At 42.9% G+C, this 18,938-nt stretch overlaps 1 protein-coding gene across 5 annotated transcripts in view; it reads right to left on the minus strand.

Moving 5' to 3' along the window:
- Positions 1–18,938, minus strand: part of GRIA4 (glutamate ionotropic receptor AMPA type subunit 4) — a 1,206,498-nt gene that overhangs the window by 280,854 nt on the left and 906,706 nt on the right. For all 5 annotated transcript variants that reach the window (XM_069640740.1, XM_069640738.1, XM_069640737.1 and 2 more), the window contains exon 8: positions 15,124–15,228. In XM_069640740.1, the coding sequence (XP_069496841.1) occupies positions 15,124–15,228 (105 nt within the window). The remainder of the gene's footprint in view (positions 1–15,123; positions 15,229–18,938) is intronic.

The raw sequence follows: 18,938 nt of genomic DNA on the forward strand, positions 1-18,938 counted from the left end.
CGTAGCAATAGGGCGAGATAGGTCTATCTCTAACCCTCTTTTTTCTTTAATAAAAGTCTATAACAACCATCAGAATACTCTCTGTGCCCGAGTCTTACTCTTGGTTCCTTACAATACACACACACTTATATCCTGGGTGGTGGGGGGTTTAGGTCAGAAAAAGGAGACAGACTATGGGCCTCATTACGACCCTGGAGGTAACCATAGCGCTATTAGAGCCATGGTTGCCTCCAAAACCTTACTGATTCCGCCATGGTGAATGGAGCAATTAACGCCCCATTCCAAGGTTGCCGGGGGCAGTAATTCCCCATTCACCATGGCCCTTCCCCATTCCCATTTTATCCCCCATAGGGCTCAATGGGAATGGGGAAGGCGGTAATAATGGTACCGCAAATTGCGGTACCGTTATTACCTCTAAAGTCCCTTTGGAGATCCCGTCCTTAACGGCTGGTTTTACCAGCCGTTAAGGGAGGATCCGCAAAGGGAACTCGTAATAGGGCCGTAAGGGATTACCGGCACCGGTACCGGTAATCCCTTCCCGCCAGGGTCGTAATGAGGCCCTATGATTTGACATTTCAAGATGTGTTTATTGCAAACGAAAATGACTGACTTTCCCAACTCTAGGGGTTTTTCTACTTAACACAACTAAAATACGGTGCTCATCATTCGTTCTAAAGTCCAAAGTAAAAGTCTGTCGACCAAAACTAGTCTACACTGACCCTACCATTTATCCTGAATAACTAAAGACCAGGAGAATGAATCCCTTCTCCTGGGATTGCTTTCCAGGAAGTCCTTCTCAGTAAAGGATCTTCAAATAGTGCTTAGCTGTTTATTGTAACAATGCATTCAGTTCTCTTTGGGGACTTCTCAACGTCTCTTTCTTCATTTCTCCTTAGTTTCTTAAGTCCCTCTCTCTAGCTCTCTCTTCATTTCTCTCTAGGCACTCAGGTACCTAAATACTCTTTTACTTGGTTCTTCTCAACAGTGGTTGACAGTAGGGGGAATATTGCGTAGCAGGATCACCTCCCAAGCCACACAAGGAAAGGCTCACCCGTGGGGAGAAGTGACCGAATACGACAATACGTCACAGTGGGCACAAAATATATTGATCTAAGACATTTCAAGTGGGTTAGTTTTAAAAGTGTTCAGACCTATGCCCTCAACTATATTAATATAAAACCGATTCTGGCATGTTTAGAATGATTCTTTACAGGTTTTATTATTTGGTAATTTATTGAGCTTTTGGAAGCAATGTACCATCACAATCTATGCATTCGATTTATATTAGTATATGCAAAGTTACCCGCTGATCTGACCCATAGTCCAGTAGCAATTTGGACAAACAGTTGGTGGGTCTTGGAGTATATCCAAATGTTATGCCAATTACCTTTTTAATCTACTCTTTATAAGGGACCTTGTCTTTAATACATCTATAATAACAGGGCAATACAATTTTCTGATTTAGATACTGCACAATTGTTCAACTTCATATCCTCTTGCAACCCTAATTCTCTAAATAGTAAAACAGGAAGTAATGTTTCCGGTGGTTGAAGATCAGGGGTTAGAGTACACATGCTCCACGCGTTTTCTACACACTTCAACCTTTTCGAAGAAATTATTAAATATTACAGGAATACACATTGAGTTATTTGCTTTTCACATAAAGTTTGGTTTAGGGACTGATTGTAGAACAATTTAGCAAATTGTGTCTTTAAAGCCATGTGCTATGAGAACTGAAGGAAAACTATGTTATTGATGAAATGGTTCCATTGCAAAAGGGTCATCTTAAAGCTTTTCAACAACGTACAAGTCCCCTGTAGGTGTAGTGGAATGGCATGTAAGATAACCACACATACTACTACATATCTTATCTTACATTTCTGTGAGCATTAATGAAATTAGGCATTACAAACTGATATATTCTAGGGGCTCATTGCAACTTTGCACAAATTGCTAATAGTTATTTGTTTACATTGAACTTCTTTCGTTTTTTATGGAGGTATTGTGATGCAAACTGTGTATGTTGAAGATATGTTTACCTGAATGTGCAATCATTTCATTTGTTGTATTTTATATGGAGTATTAGGCATCCTGTATCTTGCATACAGTAAATACATACATTTAATAAAAAGAAAATTCAAACTAATTCTGATTTTGGATTCTTGCAGGGATTTACACAAGGGAAAATAATAAATAAAAACCTTATCTGAAATGGGTTAGTTGGAATGTCTATGGTTTACAAAACACTCTAAAGCAAATATTTTAAAATGCTATGACAGTCCCATCTTAACGCAGAAGATAACTGTTTTCTTAAGGAAGTTGATTTGAACTAGTTATTAGTTTTTCGATAACAGTGTGTGACGAATACAAGGAATACATCCCTTCTCCCCAAAGGGCAGCCACCCCCTTTGGTATTAGGATGTTTAACCCACTATCCTCCATCGGGGGCAGGGCAAGAGGGATCCCACTGGGGGTGACCACCCACCCCCTTCTGGGGACAACGAACGCTGAGTAGGAATCACATCCCACCTCTCCTTGTTCCTCAATCTGATATGCTTGGTGGTTATATGGGAAGTGCTGGGCCCTTTAATGTGGATGGTGTGGTTTCTGACCTGTATTTGTTACCACCTCTCTGTGGAAGCCAGGACCAACCAAATCTCTCCCATTCCAGGGTAGAGTTTAAAGACTGCCAGACATCAGAAGTCAGAGAAAGCAATTGCCATAGAATGAGGAGCATGGGCTTGCGAAGCGGTGCAGAGGAGAATCCGAGCCTTAAACTAGTGGCAGCATGGAGAACACATGTAGCTTCAAAGAAGGTAGAGCTCCCAGCCAGTGAAGGGATGCTGGGACAGGGAGGGCCACCACCACCAAGACCAATATGTACCAGTGTCCAAGAGCACCACCAGAAAGGAGCCCAGCAGGAAAAAGCCATTCGGAGCCACGGTCTGCGTCAACTTGAGGAGAGTCGAGTTTGTGGAGCCAATAGGGTCAAAGAAGGGCATAGCCTGCAGGGGGCCAATATAATCAAAGGACTACCTCAGTAAGAGGTGACAAAAATCCAGGAACTAAGAGGTGAAGAGAAGCACATAATCCATGAGGGGATAACCAAATGATTCACACAGAAAATGTGAACCGAATCCAGAAACCGAGATGGCTAGAGAAGTCCACAAAGGAAGGGGTGAACAAATCCAACACAAGAACTATCTCACGGAAGGGTCAACGAAACACTGCAACTGAAAGGACCAGAGGAGAACTTAGCCTGTGAGGGGCAACCAAAGGACTACCCCACAAAGGGGTGAACCAAACCGAGATTACAATTGGGATGAAGATGCTGTAGTCCACCTAGGCCGAGAGGGGGCTCATCCCATGAAAAGCATGAGGGAGATCAAGCAGAGCCAAAGACGCCTGGTGCCTATCTAAGGCCACCTGGAATGAAAGCTCAGGAGGACCTTGTTGGACTTGTGAATACCAACCTTCCCAGGTCAAGTCTCCATATCCCTGGAGATGGAATAAAACCTGAGTACCTGACCAAGATAATAACTTCACACAAGAAGGCACTTTGAGAGAATTCTTTTTGCTTTTGGGGAAAACATTTAATTTAATTTGAAATACAAAAGACTCTACGAACTATTAGTTGGATGTCAGAAACCAGCCACCACTAATTTCCAGGCTGAAGTAACCATAGACGAAGCACTAGCTAAGGATCCTTTTTTCTATTTTCTTTCTTTCAGTTGGCTTAGCATAGTGATAGGTTACTGTCGGCCTTGGGACAGAGGACTGAACTTTTTTTGTGAGGCATCTTGACAAGCACCCGTTTATTGTTTTGTAGTGAAAGGGATTAAAGAAGGTTTTCTTTCTTTTTATCAAAAAAGTGTTGTTTAACTATGCCACTGTGTACGACTCCTCTATCTGACCTACCACAAGTGGTATAAAAGAAGGAAATAATTTATTTGCAAAGGAATCAAATCACATAGCAATCTTTATTTATTTGGGGAGATGCATTTGCATGGATATATATCTTTTTGCAACAAAAAGGGTAATATCTTTAGCGAGGCAAAGAATACGACCAATACTTCACTCATCTCAAATCTGAAGAACAAATTAAACATGCTGATGCTTATGAACAACACAAAACAAGTTTTTATACTCAGAATCATACACCACCCACAATAAGTTGTATTTTTATGGTAAAAGTGAAATATGGAAGATATAAAGGCTAAAATTGAAATTTTAAGATAATTAGTGTGAGAGAGGAAGGATGTAAAAATTCAGTGTGTGCCCTCACTCCTGTGAGACAAGAGAGACACACAAATTAAGTGTGTGCCCCACCACTGGCAGAGACTTACAAATGCAATGTCTGCCCCGCTACTATGAGAGCAAATTGACATACACATTTATTGTGTGCCCCCACACCTGAGACACAGGAGAGATTTAAAAATGTAGTGTGTACCTCCACACTGGCGAGAGAGTGGGATATTAAAGTTTAGTGGAGGTGCCCAACCCTGCGAGAGAGGATATAGATAACAATTCAGTTTGTGCACCACAAACCTTTGGGACAGGAGATACACAACCACTCATATGTGCCCTCATTTTTTTGAGAGAGGAGACATACAAATGTAGTGTGAGTGCCAATGCTGCAAGAGAGGAAAGATGTCAAAATTTTGCACGTGCCCACACTTCTATGATTTAAACAAGGGATCACAATTCAGTGTGTGCCGCCCTTGCGAGGGAAACTAAACATACACATTTAGTGATTTAGTGGGCATGTTCAACCCAGCAGCAGAGGAGAGATATGCAAATTCAGTGTATGGCACTGCACATGTGAGACAAGACAGTCATACAAATTTAGTGTGTGCCCCATCCCTCCAAGACAGGAGACATTTAAAAATGAACTTTGTTCCTCCACCCTTGTGAGGCAGGAGAGACACATATTCAGTGTGTGCCCTCACCCCCGTGGGATGGAGACATGTAAACATTGATTCTGTGACCCCTCGCATGTGACACAGGAGAGAAGTAAACAAATTCAGTGTGTACCCTCACACATTCGAAAAGGGAGAGTCATAAAGATATTCTCCCTGTGAGGGATGTAAAAATGAAGTGTGTACCCACCCCTGCTAGAGAAGAAATGTGTAAATTACAGTGTGTGTCCCCTATCCAGCAATCTTTGCTGCTACCTCTGTGAGACAGGGGAGGCAAGCAAATGCATTGTGGTCCCCCACTTCTGCGAGAGAGCATAGACATAAAACTTTAGGGTGTGTGCATATCCCTGCAAGACAGGAGAGACAAAGGAAATCAATGTGTGCCCCATCCATGCCCCCGTGAAAGTGAACAAACATACAAACTCAGTTTGTTCCCCCACCTGTGTGAAAACCAGTGATCACCTCCACCAGCAATTTTTCAGTGGTGATCACTGGCTGAACGCATTTGTGGCTGGCTGATTGACTGTGCGATGCAACACACCCTCTGCATGAAGGATGAAGGAAACATGTGCACTGACACAGCTTTATTGAATGTGTTCACTCACGCAACACAAACAGTTAAATTGCTTTAGGAGTAGAGAAACAAATGGGCAGTTCTTAAAACATTGTTGGTGGTGGTCATCACAGGCGCTGGGCATTATTGGCAGGTTTATTGGTTGTGTAACACAACACATGACCTGCTTGAGCAGTAGGGTGGAGGAGACATTTCTGCTGGGCCACACTCCCACACAATGCAAGCAGTTCAACTGCTTTGGGAGAACAGTAAATCAATTGGGGGTGCTGGTTTAAATTGTTGGATGTGATGATCACAGATGTGGCAATAGTGGCAGGTTGACTAGCTGTGTGATGCAACCAACCACCTGCTTGGAGGATGACCTTACACTGGGACAGCTCGACTGAGCAGGCACACACACATAGAACACAAGCAGTTGAATCACTTTGAGGGACCAGAAACACGAGTGGGGCTGCTGGAAAAATGGATGGAGGTTCTAATCAGAGGTGATAGGAATAGGTGGGGGGCTGGTTCCCCCTATCACAGGCCTAGGTATCCACACTAAATTCTTATGGCCCTTGTGGTCGGGTCAGAAGGAGGAGACAGACTAGAATTTGCCATCTTCAATGTGTGTTTATTCAAAATAGTAAATAAATACCTAACTTTATCTAATTTATGGGTTTCCTTACCTATTCCCTATCTGACACTACTAACTAGTGTGCTTATCGCCAGCTGTGATGTCCAAATCAAATCTGCCCTGCGTCCAAAACTAAGTTGACCTGACCCTACCACTAATGTTAAACAACTTAAGTCCAGGATAATTACCCCCTTCTCCTGGGGTGCTTAATCAGCAAGTCTCTATCAATATTGAATCTTCAGATAGTTATTGGCTATCTCTTTTAACAGTTTGTTCAATTCACTTAAGGGACTTTTCCACGCTCCTGGGTTCCCCCTCTGTATGGGGCTTTGATATCCTGAGGTCCTTTCACTGGGTCCTCCTTGCAGGAAATAAAAAGGCTCTCTCTGTCTGACTTCAAACTTATACTCTGAGGCTTACAAACAATCTTTTCCCCAGTACCAGCCTTGGTTCTCGTTTCCCTTACTTTTTATCTGGGACCTGTATGATATGTTCAGTGCAGATTCTTCCTCTCCTCTGAGGTTTGTATTTCAATGGGACGAGCATGATGAGCCCAGTACTTATTCTCACTCTTCATGTCACTTTCTACTCTACTGGGATGAGGAGTAAGAGCCCAGTAAATATTCTCACTTTCCTTATCACTTTGTGTATTACTGTGACGAGTATGATTACTCCAATCATTATATTAATTCTTGGGACTGTGATGATTATTGCTACACCAATCGTTAGCACCACCGTGCTCCCCGGTTCTCCTGCTGCCCCGTTACCTTCCTTGTATTGGGGCCATGTCACTGGGTCGCTGTTCGCCTCCCTCGCTTCTCTCCTTCTGGTCAAGATGGTCTGTGTGCTTGGGTCCCCTGACACACTTTTGTGTGTTTCTTGGTAGCTGGCATTGGCTTCGAGAGGGGTTTTCACTCTCTCACTGTCTCGGCAACCACTTCTTTGTGTTTCACTCTCTTTCACCTCCTTCTCTCTCCCTGACATGCTTTGGCCTGTGTCTGGTAAAATGGTATCAGCTCGGAGAGAGGTTTCCTCTCTCTCCCTGTCTCAGCCACCACTTCTGGGCTGTGTGTCCCTCTTGGGGCTACTGTCTGGCTGACAGTGTCTCTCTGGTCTGCCCTTGGAAGAGTGCGGTTCGGGCACTTGTTCTTCCCAGCTTCTCCTCTTCCTTGAGTTTACCAGTTTCCCTCTCACAGCTGGTTTCAAACACCCGGGTCTCCCTCTCTTCTGCTTCCTCTCCTCTCACTCTTCTGACGCTGCTCTGGGGCCTCCTGAGAGTCCTGTGGAAGTCCCCCTTTACTTTGAGTCACATTCATTTTCACTCACTTGGGTTTCTTCATCGCAGTACCACGCAGGTACTTATCTTTAGGTAAGACATCACAGTAGCAAATGTACAGAGATTCTTCCTGCTTTCTTTCAGCGGGCTTGCTGTTGGAGGAGTGTGGGTTGAGGTGGAAAGGGAGTTCCTCATTAAAACGGGAGTACTTGTCTCCATGGGGAGTCTCTCCCAGGGAGGTCCTGCTTGCCTCTGCCCCTAGGGAGGTTATTGCATTGCACGCTCACCTCCCTAACCTCCAAAGGAAAGGCTCACACGAAGGAGAAGTGACTGAATCCCTCAATTCGTCACACCCTCCTTTCTCAAAGACCACCCTATTCATCCACAATGCAGCTAATACATGCACAATTTAGCTGCCCCAGTGCATATCTGCAAAGTAAATTGCTGAGGAGCCTGGCAGACTGGCAGAGAAATGGAAATCCCTAAAAAAAAACCTTTCTGTGAAATGCTGACTGCTTTTAAATGGTGCTTGCGTAAATAAAAAATGTAATAAGCATTTGCATAGCGCGCTTGACGAACTGAATCATATACAGGTGCAGGTTGAAATAAGACCGCACAAGAAGAGAAACCTGAAAACTTGCCCACGTCCAAATTACAGGTGTGTTTTTAAGGCCTTGCGAAAATGACAAAGAGTTGTAACGGCCAAAAAAGGGAGACTGTTCCACAGCTTTGGCTAATAAAGTCTGAATCTGCATTCCCTCCTGGACACAGAGTTCGGGGGTGGGGTATATGCAGTAGAAATTCACATGACGGCAAGCGATGATGATACCAACACATTCTTTTTATAAGTATGATGGGGCCAACTTGTTTAAAAACTAAACACATGACTGTAAAGTCAATCCAATCCTTTATGGTGAGCCAATGTAATGAGTGCCGTAGGCTGGAAATCGGGGAGGACTTCCTGACTCTTAAGATCAGCCTCACCATTGTGTTTTGTGCTTTTTGCAGGCACTGGACTTGTGCAAGTGGAATGCCGGCAGACAGACCATTACAGTAGTCAAGACGGGAGTTCACCAGGGCTCCCACCACCACTGGATGATACTCAAGCAGAATAAATGGAAGAGCCTGTTGCAGGAGGTGCAAGGTGCTAAATACTGACTGCACATTGGTGCTCACCTGGGCTTCCCTTTCCAGATTCTCCTGCCCGATGCAGCTTCGATGTTTTATTTTCAGGGCGAACAGTAGGTCTGAGATCTGCCTACTATGATCAAGAAGATGTTTAGGCCCAAACGGTGCAACCTCCATTTTACTAGCGTTATGTAAAAGCCAGTTAGAGGACATTCATCCCCTAACTTCTTGCAGGCAGTGTTCGACCATCTGAAATGTCTTGTTCACCTTCCCTATTTTAACCTTGTTCCTCCTTAGTATATCCTTGAGAGGGCACAGGTATAAATTAAAGAGAAGAGGGGTAGGAAAGGAGCACTGAGTTACTCCGCACTCCTGAGGATGAGAGTTCGAGGTTAACACACCCATTCTGACCTGATGTCGCATTGAGTGAAATGAGTCAAACCATTTAATGATTTGGTCGGAAATGTTTGTGGTCTCCATGATGCGTTTAAGTAGGACACAGTGATCCACCATGTCAAAGGCCGCAGAGAGAGCCAACATGACCAATGAGGATAATTCTCCTTGGTCTGCCACCTCAACAAGGTCATCCCACACAGCCATCAGAGCAGTCTCAGTCGCGAACCGTGGCCCGAAACCGGACTGGAGAAGGTCCAATAATGATTCTCTCTCTACATATTCATGTAGTTGGGATGTGACAATTCTTTCCAGTATCTTGCCTGGTGTGGGTAGACCGGCCATCAGTTGGCAATTCTGCAGGTTTCTGGATTCAAAATTAGATTATTTTTGAGAGGGGCGTAACTGTTGAGCACTGTCTAAAATCACTCTACACAAGTTCTCTCCTATAACCTCGAGTTCAATGTTTTCATTTAAATGATTCTTCTTTCTGCCTCTCTCTATATCTATATTAAATACCAAAAAATGAAAGGAAAATGCACCTGCTCTCAAACAGCAACATGCACCTAAAGCTTTCTTTCATTTTAAATGTTCCTTCATTCGGCTTCTCCCTATATATATTGTGGTAAGTCAGAAGAAGGAGTCAGACAACGTGGTGGGATTTCAACTTAAGAGTTTAATCTACAAAAAGGAAAATGACCTTTCTCTCCCTACAACTAAAGGGTATGTCCCACCTAACTGAATTCTAACTTGGGTGCTCATCGTCAGGGTGGTTGTCAACTAAAGTGTCTGTCCTCTGATAAGATAAAAAATCTGCTACTCTGACCCTACCACTAACAAAAGATACTCTAAACAACAGAAGATCACCAGGAGAATGACTCCCTTCTCCTGGTTCAGCTTTATGGCTGTTTTCTGACAATGCTTTTTAAATAGCTTCTGATTCAACAAACAGTGAGAACTGAAGAATGACTCCCTTCTTCTGGACAAACTGTATCAGTCTTTAAGGCTCTGGTGACAGCGTTCAAGGGTCCTTGTAGTACCCCCAGGAACTTTCCTTATCTTGACCAAATGTCCAACAGTTCTTCCTTTTCAATAAAACATACAGTCTCAGACATCCCTGGCCTTCTCCTTGAGCAATGAAACAAGGGAGATCATTCCCGAAGTGTCTGTGGCTTCTTCCACTATTCCTAACAACATGATTGTTAAAGAGACCCCTCTTGTAACTTCCTTGGCTCTCAATATCTCTCTTATGATTATTGTGACAAGGGAGATTACTGCTGAGGCATTCTTCACCCTTAATTCCTTCTCAATAGTTACTGTGAAGAGGGAAATTATTCCAGAAGCATTCTTCAGTATTGATGGTTTTAACACTGTTACTGTGATGAGGGAGATTACTCCTGAGGTGTTCCTCAGTATTGCCCAAACCCCTACCGGGTCTCCCATGACACTTGTTATTTTTTCTTGTGGGGCACGTCATTGGCTCTTCCTGGGGTGTTTGTCTTGCATCTTCCTATGGAGGGCTCTCAGTGTCTCTTTCTCCGCTCCCTGCTGTACCACATTGGCTCGACGGATTGCTAGGCCTTTCAGTGTCAGCGTAGTTAAAGGACCTCATTTTCCACCTGCTCGAGGTCACACCCCCAATAGCATGGTTCTGGCTTATGCCTAGGTCAGTTCTCTGCTCCATGATGGGGAGTTCTTCGGAGCCTTCCACAATGTCCTCACAGCCAAGGACTAGCTACTTCTGCTTGCTTCCCCGTTCCCAGGTTTGAACTTCCTGAGGTTGACAGGCTTCACACCAGGTTCTCGTTTCAGTAAGTCCCTTCTTGCTTTTTATGGTCTGTAGCTGGCTCCTCCCCAGCAAAGTGCAGAGTCTCTCTTTTGTGTCAATGAGACATTCTTCATGCTTCCTTGGGGACACTCCTTCCCAGTACTTAGAAAAGAAGTAGTTTGCATCACTCCTTCAATCTTCCTCTTCTCAGTATTTTTGAGAGATGACTCATGATCACCTTGTGTATTCCTCCTTGTGATGGTATTGTCATGGTTTATATAAGGAAAGGAGGGAGTTTTACAATACCAGACAGTAGTATTCTCAGTTTGGGACTTGCAAGACCTCCAGGATTGCATGTTCTCATACGTAAGGGGTACAGGGAGGTCCATCACGGAACAGGATTTATTGTCTTCATGAGGGGAGTGTCTCCCTGTGAGGCCCTGCAGCCCACCACCGCTAGGGGGATTGTTGCCTGGTGGGCTCAAATCCCCAGCCTCACAGTGAAGGGTGTTGTGTCTTGTGTTCCCTGCTTTGGTCCTGCATGAATGCTTACCAGAGAGAATGCCTGATGGAATGTTATGCCTATGGAATGTTGTGGTTTGAGTGCCCACGTAGGTCCATGATGGTCAGTTGAAGTGAAGCGTCTTGTGAGAGAAGAGAAAGGTGGATGTCTCCTGTGTACCTTCCTACTTACTTACCCTTGGACTTACGTGATACATACACCTTATCACTGGAACTTAGAAAAGATGTTCAATTCCCTTACCTAGGTATCTGGTTTTATAGGCATGTTCTGACATCTGTGCCACAGATTTTGGGGTTTGGAACCCTGCACTAGTTTTATAGGGGTGTTCTGCCACCCGTGCCACAAATATTGGGGTGTTGGACAAATATTGGGGGTTTCCTGCCTGTGCCTTGGGGAGATGGACACCGGTACAAATAAATAATAGGCCTCATTACGAGTCCACCGGTAACTGTGCCAGAAATTCCAGCAGGTTACCCCCAGACTCTTAATACCATTCTGCCTCTGTGATTGCCGGAATCACTGGGCATTACAACCCCGGTGACCCGGTAATTCCGGAGGCGGAATTCGGTAATTCCCCATTCCCATGTAGTCCAATAGGGATGGGGACCATGGAAACACTGGTTCCGTCTATGACAGAGCCGGTGTTTCCATGTCCGCCTGCAGGCGGGTGGCATTACTCCCACCAGGTCAGACCTGGCGGGAGTGATATCTCCTGCCTGCAGGACTCGGAGTCAGCCGGTCCGGAAACAACGGTGGTGGCGGATTTACCACCACCGTTGTTTCCAGACCGGCTGAGTCGTAGTGAGGCCCAATGTCTTCTAATTGACGTTAAATAAGTCCTTGCAACCAGCACTTATTGATACTCTAGATAGCAACTGGGAAGTGTGCCATAGCCAATCAAGAGGTTCAGAATACAGGCGTTAACTTCTACTATTGACCGCTGAGCATTGCTGCACAATTTCCACAGCTTCTGCCCTTACCTCACCTCTCCCCACAGAACCGTCTTCCCTTTCTCACTCAGCACAGACATTATCGTGACTCATGCTTTGTTGCCATTTCTTCTGGTGCTACCATCCGTTCATGAATGAAAGGGGCTATCATTTCCAGAGGGCATCATTTTTGCCTGACATTGCTATTCTAGTTTGAAGCTGTGCATGCCCTGAATGGCTATTTAGATTTTTTGGAGTTTTGTCATTTTGGTTGTTTTAGTCTCTTAGACCTCTTGCCCAGATTCAAAGGCCGTATTGCTCACTCCTACAGTTGTGTTAATTGCCCTCAGCCTTGGTTCGGACATTTGCTTAACTCAGGATTAAGACTGTGCCAAATTATTCATCACAATTTCTAATCATCCTCATTTTCACTGTATTTGGGGTCTGCCAAACCTTTAAAATATTCAGATTTGCCTTTCTAAAAAAAGAAGGTGGCAATGAGCTCCTTTTTGACAAAACATTTTGTATGCATAAGTGTAAAGTGAAAAGAAGGTTGCGATTTTGTATAATTTCCGATTGTATCCAATAGATTGATAGATGTTTGATACACTGTAAACAATCTTGAACATTAACTCAAAATGAAACATAGATACAGCTTATTTCTCTCAGAATAGTGAAGCCATTGAGTAGGTTAAATCAAGTAATCTTTGTCTAATCCTGTTGTTCTTATGTTTTGTTTGTTTTTGTTGGTTTAATCATGTTACATGTACATTTTTATTAACTATATGTCCTTTGGATGTAACATATAATCATTTTTACCATTCTTTCTATTTTGTATTTTTTAATGTATCATTAATCCAATATATGTGAACATCCCTGATGGAGCTCATTAAGTGAAACATGTGTAGGGTCAGAACAGTTAGGGGGTGGTCCTCCCCACCTGCCGTGCATGGAGTGGGTGCCTGTTTTGAGCTTTGATTATGTATTCTGGTGGTATACTAGAAGATGAAGGGTGTGCTCTGATATATATATATATATAATGAATGATGGTGTTGTTTTGGGATCGTGTGTCAATGCTGGTGTGTTGCCCTACTATAGATAGGATGATTAAATGGAGGGGGCTTAATTGGTATCAGCCATTGCACCACCGAGATAAAGGATAAAACCCTAGTACCAATAACATATATGCAAAACCCAAAATACTGTGAAAAGAAAAGCGTGCCTTTTTGATAAATTTTTTATATGGATAAGCATACATTCAGAAAAAGATTTATTACAAAATACGAGATACATGAATATAATTGAAACATTGAAAAACAACTCAATTCTCTAAAAATAATTTCAAAACATCAATCAGGCCCATCCAGTTCACACAATTTTAACCAACAAAAAAAGAAACATTTAAAAAATAAAACTGCTATCTGTATCTAGAGCAGTCAAGAGAGGACACAATCAAAAGGAACCTAACTTTTTTGTAAATCATACAAAGTTGGCTTAACCAAATGAAAAGGATTTGTGCAGTCAGATAGGGGAATACAGAAGGCATAGGAATTTCAATTATGTTACGTAATAAGTGGTGGTGGAGACAATTGCAATGACTTCATGTCTTATGTTGTATTTAACTGAGGGAAAGTTTGACATAATCTGTATATTCAAAGGTGCTGCATGCTTGGGAAATATAATTATAATTGGTTATCTATAACGCGCTTAATAACGAGAGGTTTCTAAGCACGGACCTGTGTTTCTCCGCAGGGTCTTGCATCCAAGGCGAGTGCAATGCCCATGAGCTATCCTCCCAAGACACGTTTCCGGAAGCCAAGAAAACCACCTGACTTGATTTTACACAAGCAATTTTGCTTTTTTACAAATGATACTGCATTTCAGAAATATGTGCAGTATGCACCTTTCTCTGTATGCATCATAACATATGCTTGACAAAGCTTTCCCAGGATATCAGAACAGGATTTGTGGAAGGGGCTTTGGGAGAGATGGACATGGGTATATTATAGATCCTGTGTTAAAGATAGTATTGATAGTACTTTAAATTCAATAGATTAGGCGCTGCTCTTTATCTTCCTTTTCATGCTGCTGCTACCCTGTGTTTTGGGCTCCCTTTATGGCCTAGAACCTGATCTCTGCCCAATACTCTCGGTTTTATCACTCCTCTGAATCCCGAATCTGCTTCAGCTATCTGTAACCCTCACAGCACAGGCCCCTGCCTGCTGCTACTAAACTCTCTCCTTTGTGTAGTGATCTCTGATGCACTCTTACTCCAAGTCCCATCACATTTCATTTTGCGGATCATCAACAGCCACCACCTCACCGTTCCCAGACTCAAGCACACTAAAGCAGTCGTTCCAGCTTCCCCTTCATGGCTGCCACACTTTGGAAAACACTTCTTCCCACCCTATGCTCAGAACCATCCTACAACGCCTTTACGAAATATCTTGCCCTTTATCTAACATTTTTCCCACCCCCCATTCCTGAACCACGGCCCTCCTCTCCTGCAACCAGCGCCCAGATGCCGATGGGTTAAGTTTGCGTCTACAAATGTAAAAATAAATAAATAAATAAAATAGGATGGCTTCCCTGAAATCCTTTCCTAGGAGATGGAACCAATTGACCCAGCATCTTCCTGGAGGATCCATGGAATCAGGGATGTCTATAGAGGATTATGGCAAACAATCAAAGAGCAAATACAACCATCACTGTATTTGAGGGAAAAGATCTCTACACCCCAGGTTTGTAGTTGTGTTATGTGATTTGTTTTGCCCAATGTAATTATTTTACTTGTGAAATAAACTAGTGACGCCATGAACCAATTAACCTCAATTCCACACCATATTTACAGTTACAGAAGTTACCTCTGTTGGGACAGACCCGATGGATTACATTACATTTCCCATTATATTATGTTTGGCTAATCATTTTCCCCACAGAGTCTCTACACATGAACACATGAAATGGATCTGTCTTTTGTACAAAGCTAGTACCTACCCTGACGGGACCAGTGCTCTTCAGCTCTAGCACGTCCATGGTGTAGTTGACTCTGCGCCCATAGTGGTCAAACTGAACGTTTCCTGTCAGCCCTTGAATCCGAACCTAAAAAGAAAAACAATACAGGCATGTACACTTGCCGGGCATTAAAGGCAATCCACATTTTGCACCAAGGGCTACACGCATGTATGCTTCTAAATCTTACCAACATGCACAATGGTGATATAGGCTTTTTGACACACATGTTTGGGCCATTCTTCTGATTATAAGGCTTCGCTTTGAAAGCTTTACAGTTGAAGCACCGACGTTTTAAAACTACTGCCTTTTTATAATTCATGTTACAGCTGCTGCAAGTTTGCAAATGTAGTTTTAAAGATTGATATTGTTTTGATTTGTTATTGTTATGAATACATTTCATTTTCCTAGCTTTCATACTCTTTCCTGTCCCTTTTATCCCCTTATTCATATTAACAATTAGTCATTCAATTTACTTCAAACACTACAACCGAGGGGTTACTCCAGCTCCCCATTTGGCCCTACTGATCCTTCTTTCTACGTTCACTGTACTCATTAAGCTTTGCTTGCCTTCGCTACCTTCCTTTTTGCATAGTAACCCCAATGAAAACACCTGTTCCCTTCTTTCCATTTTTAAAGTGTTTTTAAACCAACTTTTCCCAACTTTCTCTTTCAAGTTCAAAATGCTACTTTTAAAACTTTTGTTTTTCAAGCTTTTTTCAAACTTTAATCTTTCAAACCTTTTTTAAGATCCGCACAAACTATCATCATTATTTAGAATGTGTAGGGCAGGTCAGGGAACAAAGCTAATTTCCCCGAGCATTTGCTCCTGTAGCAGCTCACCTTATATCAACACTTTGTTATTCTCTTGTCACAGGAAGAAGGGCTTATCAGAAAGAATAACAGTGGCATGGGTATGGCATTAAATGCTCTGCCTTGAGGGCTTGATGGTTTGTACAGGATTGTCCATTTCAGAATATTAAGGCTTAATTGACCATGTGACTATATAATCCCCTACAGCCCACACTATACTAATTAGACTATAGTAAACTGTCTGAAAAGAGTTTGGATGCCACCCCCCAGTACATCAATGAACTCCTTCTTTCACAGAGATTGCTGTTGGGTTTGTTTTACAGACTGCTATATTGAAGCCCTATGTCCACTCACATTTTGATCCAATCTATGCAGGCCTCATGCACCCCATACCTTCATCTGAAAACTGCTTGATCACATCATGAATGCATAGGGACATCTCTGGCAGTGTTCTCCGATGAAGTGAGCATCTGCAAAATATCTTTCTCTTCTCCTCATTATGAATCATTTCCATACTTTTAAACTGGAATCCTTATCGCAATGGAAAATACTAATTCACTGACTGACACCAAGTTTCTTTTAAGTTTCACTTCGGTGGCACAACCACTAACCAAGAGTGCGACTTAAAACATTTTGATGAATCAGTAGGGTTTTTTGCGACTTAAAAATGGATTGCTGTTTTCGTGATGCTTGATCCCGATCCTCAACCCTACATTGTGGATGGTTTCTGAAATACCATATCTCTGCTTAGTTAGTATTAATCAGGCAGAGTGATCGAAACCTGCATTTCTTTCCCCAAATACAGAATATTCAGGCACCTCAAACTCATTACTTACAAACATCTGTACAAAGATATTCACCATGAAGGAACTCCTGAAACATATCTCTATGGAGGAATGTTTACTCTATGAGGCACTGTAGAAGATTAAAAGCGAGGCTCACAAATGTGCAATCAGTACTTGGAAAATTAGATCCGTTTGCACTTCATATATCCCAGGTGTTGATCCTTTTACCATTAAAAGTCAATTTTCAATTGATATATAGATAAATGACATGATCTTATTGCTGGTCTGGCCAGCTCTGAGTATTAGATGACACTCACCTGTACTGTTCCTGAGAGTGTCTTCTGTGGATGATAATAATGTGCTGAATAAAAGCTGAATAAAGATGCTTTAAGGTGATCTGGCAGTGTATGCCAAAATATTTTCTTAAATAAACTTGAAAAAGAACGTGTCTGTCCACCCAAAATTGTAAATTCCAAATTCTTTCATCAATAAATGGGCTAGCAGACAATGGGCCTGATATGTTTGGGATATTTCTTCTCTGTGGAAGATAGTGAGCTAAAGACTCTGGGTAAGTCTCTCGTAACCAGGACTAATGTCTGGCAGAGGGACTCCCAGGACCCCCCTTGTTAATTTGCATATTCAAGTAACTTTGGGTCTCACCCTAAATTACTAGGGGAATCCAGACGTGGACCCCTTGCTCACTACTCTTAGAGAGGCACAGATCCACCCTACTGATGAAGTCCAACCAGACCGAAACACGTGTCTGGGGTTTTTGTTGGTACTCTTGTTCAGAGGAGAATTGCCTAGCATTTCGGTGCTGGACTGCCCCAGGGCAGGACAAAGACTGATATGTTTGGGATATTTCTTCTCTGTGGAAGATAGTGAGCTAAAGACTCTGGGTAAGTCTCTCGTAACCAGGACTAATGTCTGGCAGAGGGACTCCCAGGACCCCCCTTGTTAACTTCCATTTAGAGATGACAGCTCAATAAAATGTGCTAGCTAAATAAAGTTAAACCAAGGAATGCCATTTGCTTCAGACAACTCCTAATTCATTTTTACTTAGAATTCAAGTGCATACTATGTATTTCAGTGCAAAGGCCATTTGACTGCAACTATATCCCTAGACCAGTGTCGTTGCCGGCATAGCATTCATAAACTACCATGGTTTAGCCCTTTACATATGTTGTAGTCCACAAACTCTGGCTATTCAATTGCATTGCAACAGGGATGTTTAGGGAATTATGACATGCATACAACTGCAGCTATGTAACAAAATGTTTGTTGCACAGCTAGAATACTTTGCCAACTTAGAGTAGGTTTCTTGAGTTTTTACATTATGGGCCTCGTTATAAGGCTGGCGCTCCTGTAATGAAGGGCGCCAGTACGGGACCGGCCCCCTTCATTCCGGGAGCGCCGATTACGAGCTTCACATCACGGGACCCGGATCGCAAGCCTGGTAAAACCAGGCGTGCTTTCCAGGTCCCACGAGGGGAAGAGGTAGGTAATAACAGGCCAGATGTAATCTGTCCGTTATTACCTCCCTCCCCATTCGCATTTAGCCCTATGGGGGCTCAAATGGAAATGGGGATGGGTTCCTGCAAGGAGGAATTACCGGGTCCTCCTATGTCGGAGTAACCCGGTAAGTCCCCATTGCAGGAACCTGGTAATGGAGCCCGGAACGGAGGCAGCCATGGAGCTAATAGCTCCATGGCTACCTCCATTCTCGTAATGAGGCCCTGTGACTGTTAAGGCCCTTGAACTGCTCATGTATGTATATGTGTAGCTAGGTGAAGGATCAATCAGAAACTGTTCTTGGGCAAAGACCATACTTTCTAGTGAGCTGATGCTCTTGTTACGCAAGAATAAATCACAATTCCTGGAATAGGCGTGTTGATGAGCATATAGAGTCCTGCATATAGATTGGGATTGTACAATAATAATAACATGTTTTGAGTAGTGCTTCAAGCGGAATTGATATTGCTTCTATGCGCTGTAATATTATGTGACGTTATTACCGAAGTCAATGCTAATCAAATTGTCCCTAGAAGGATGAAAGATGAAGTCAGGATTCCAAACTATGTCTACAAAAAGTAATGCCCAGAGACATATTCTGAAAATTCCTGATGCAATTTAACTTTACATTGCAATCAGTTCTTTAAGACACCGAAGTACATTCTAACAGCGCATAATGTTGTCAACATC

This window comes from Ambystoma mexicanum, chromosome 7q (genome assembly GCF_040938575.1).
Source record: "Ambystoma mexicanum isolate Mex_15411 chromosome 7q, UKY_AmexF1_1, whole genome shotgun sequence".
In the NCBI taxonomy this organism is placed as follows: Eukaryota; Metazoa; Chordata; class Amphibia; order Caudata; family Ambystomatidae; genus Ambystoma; species Ambystoma mexicanum.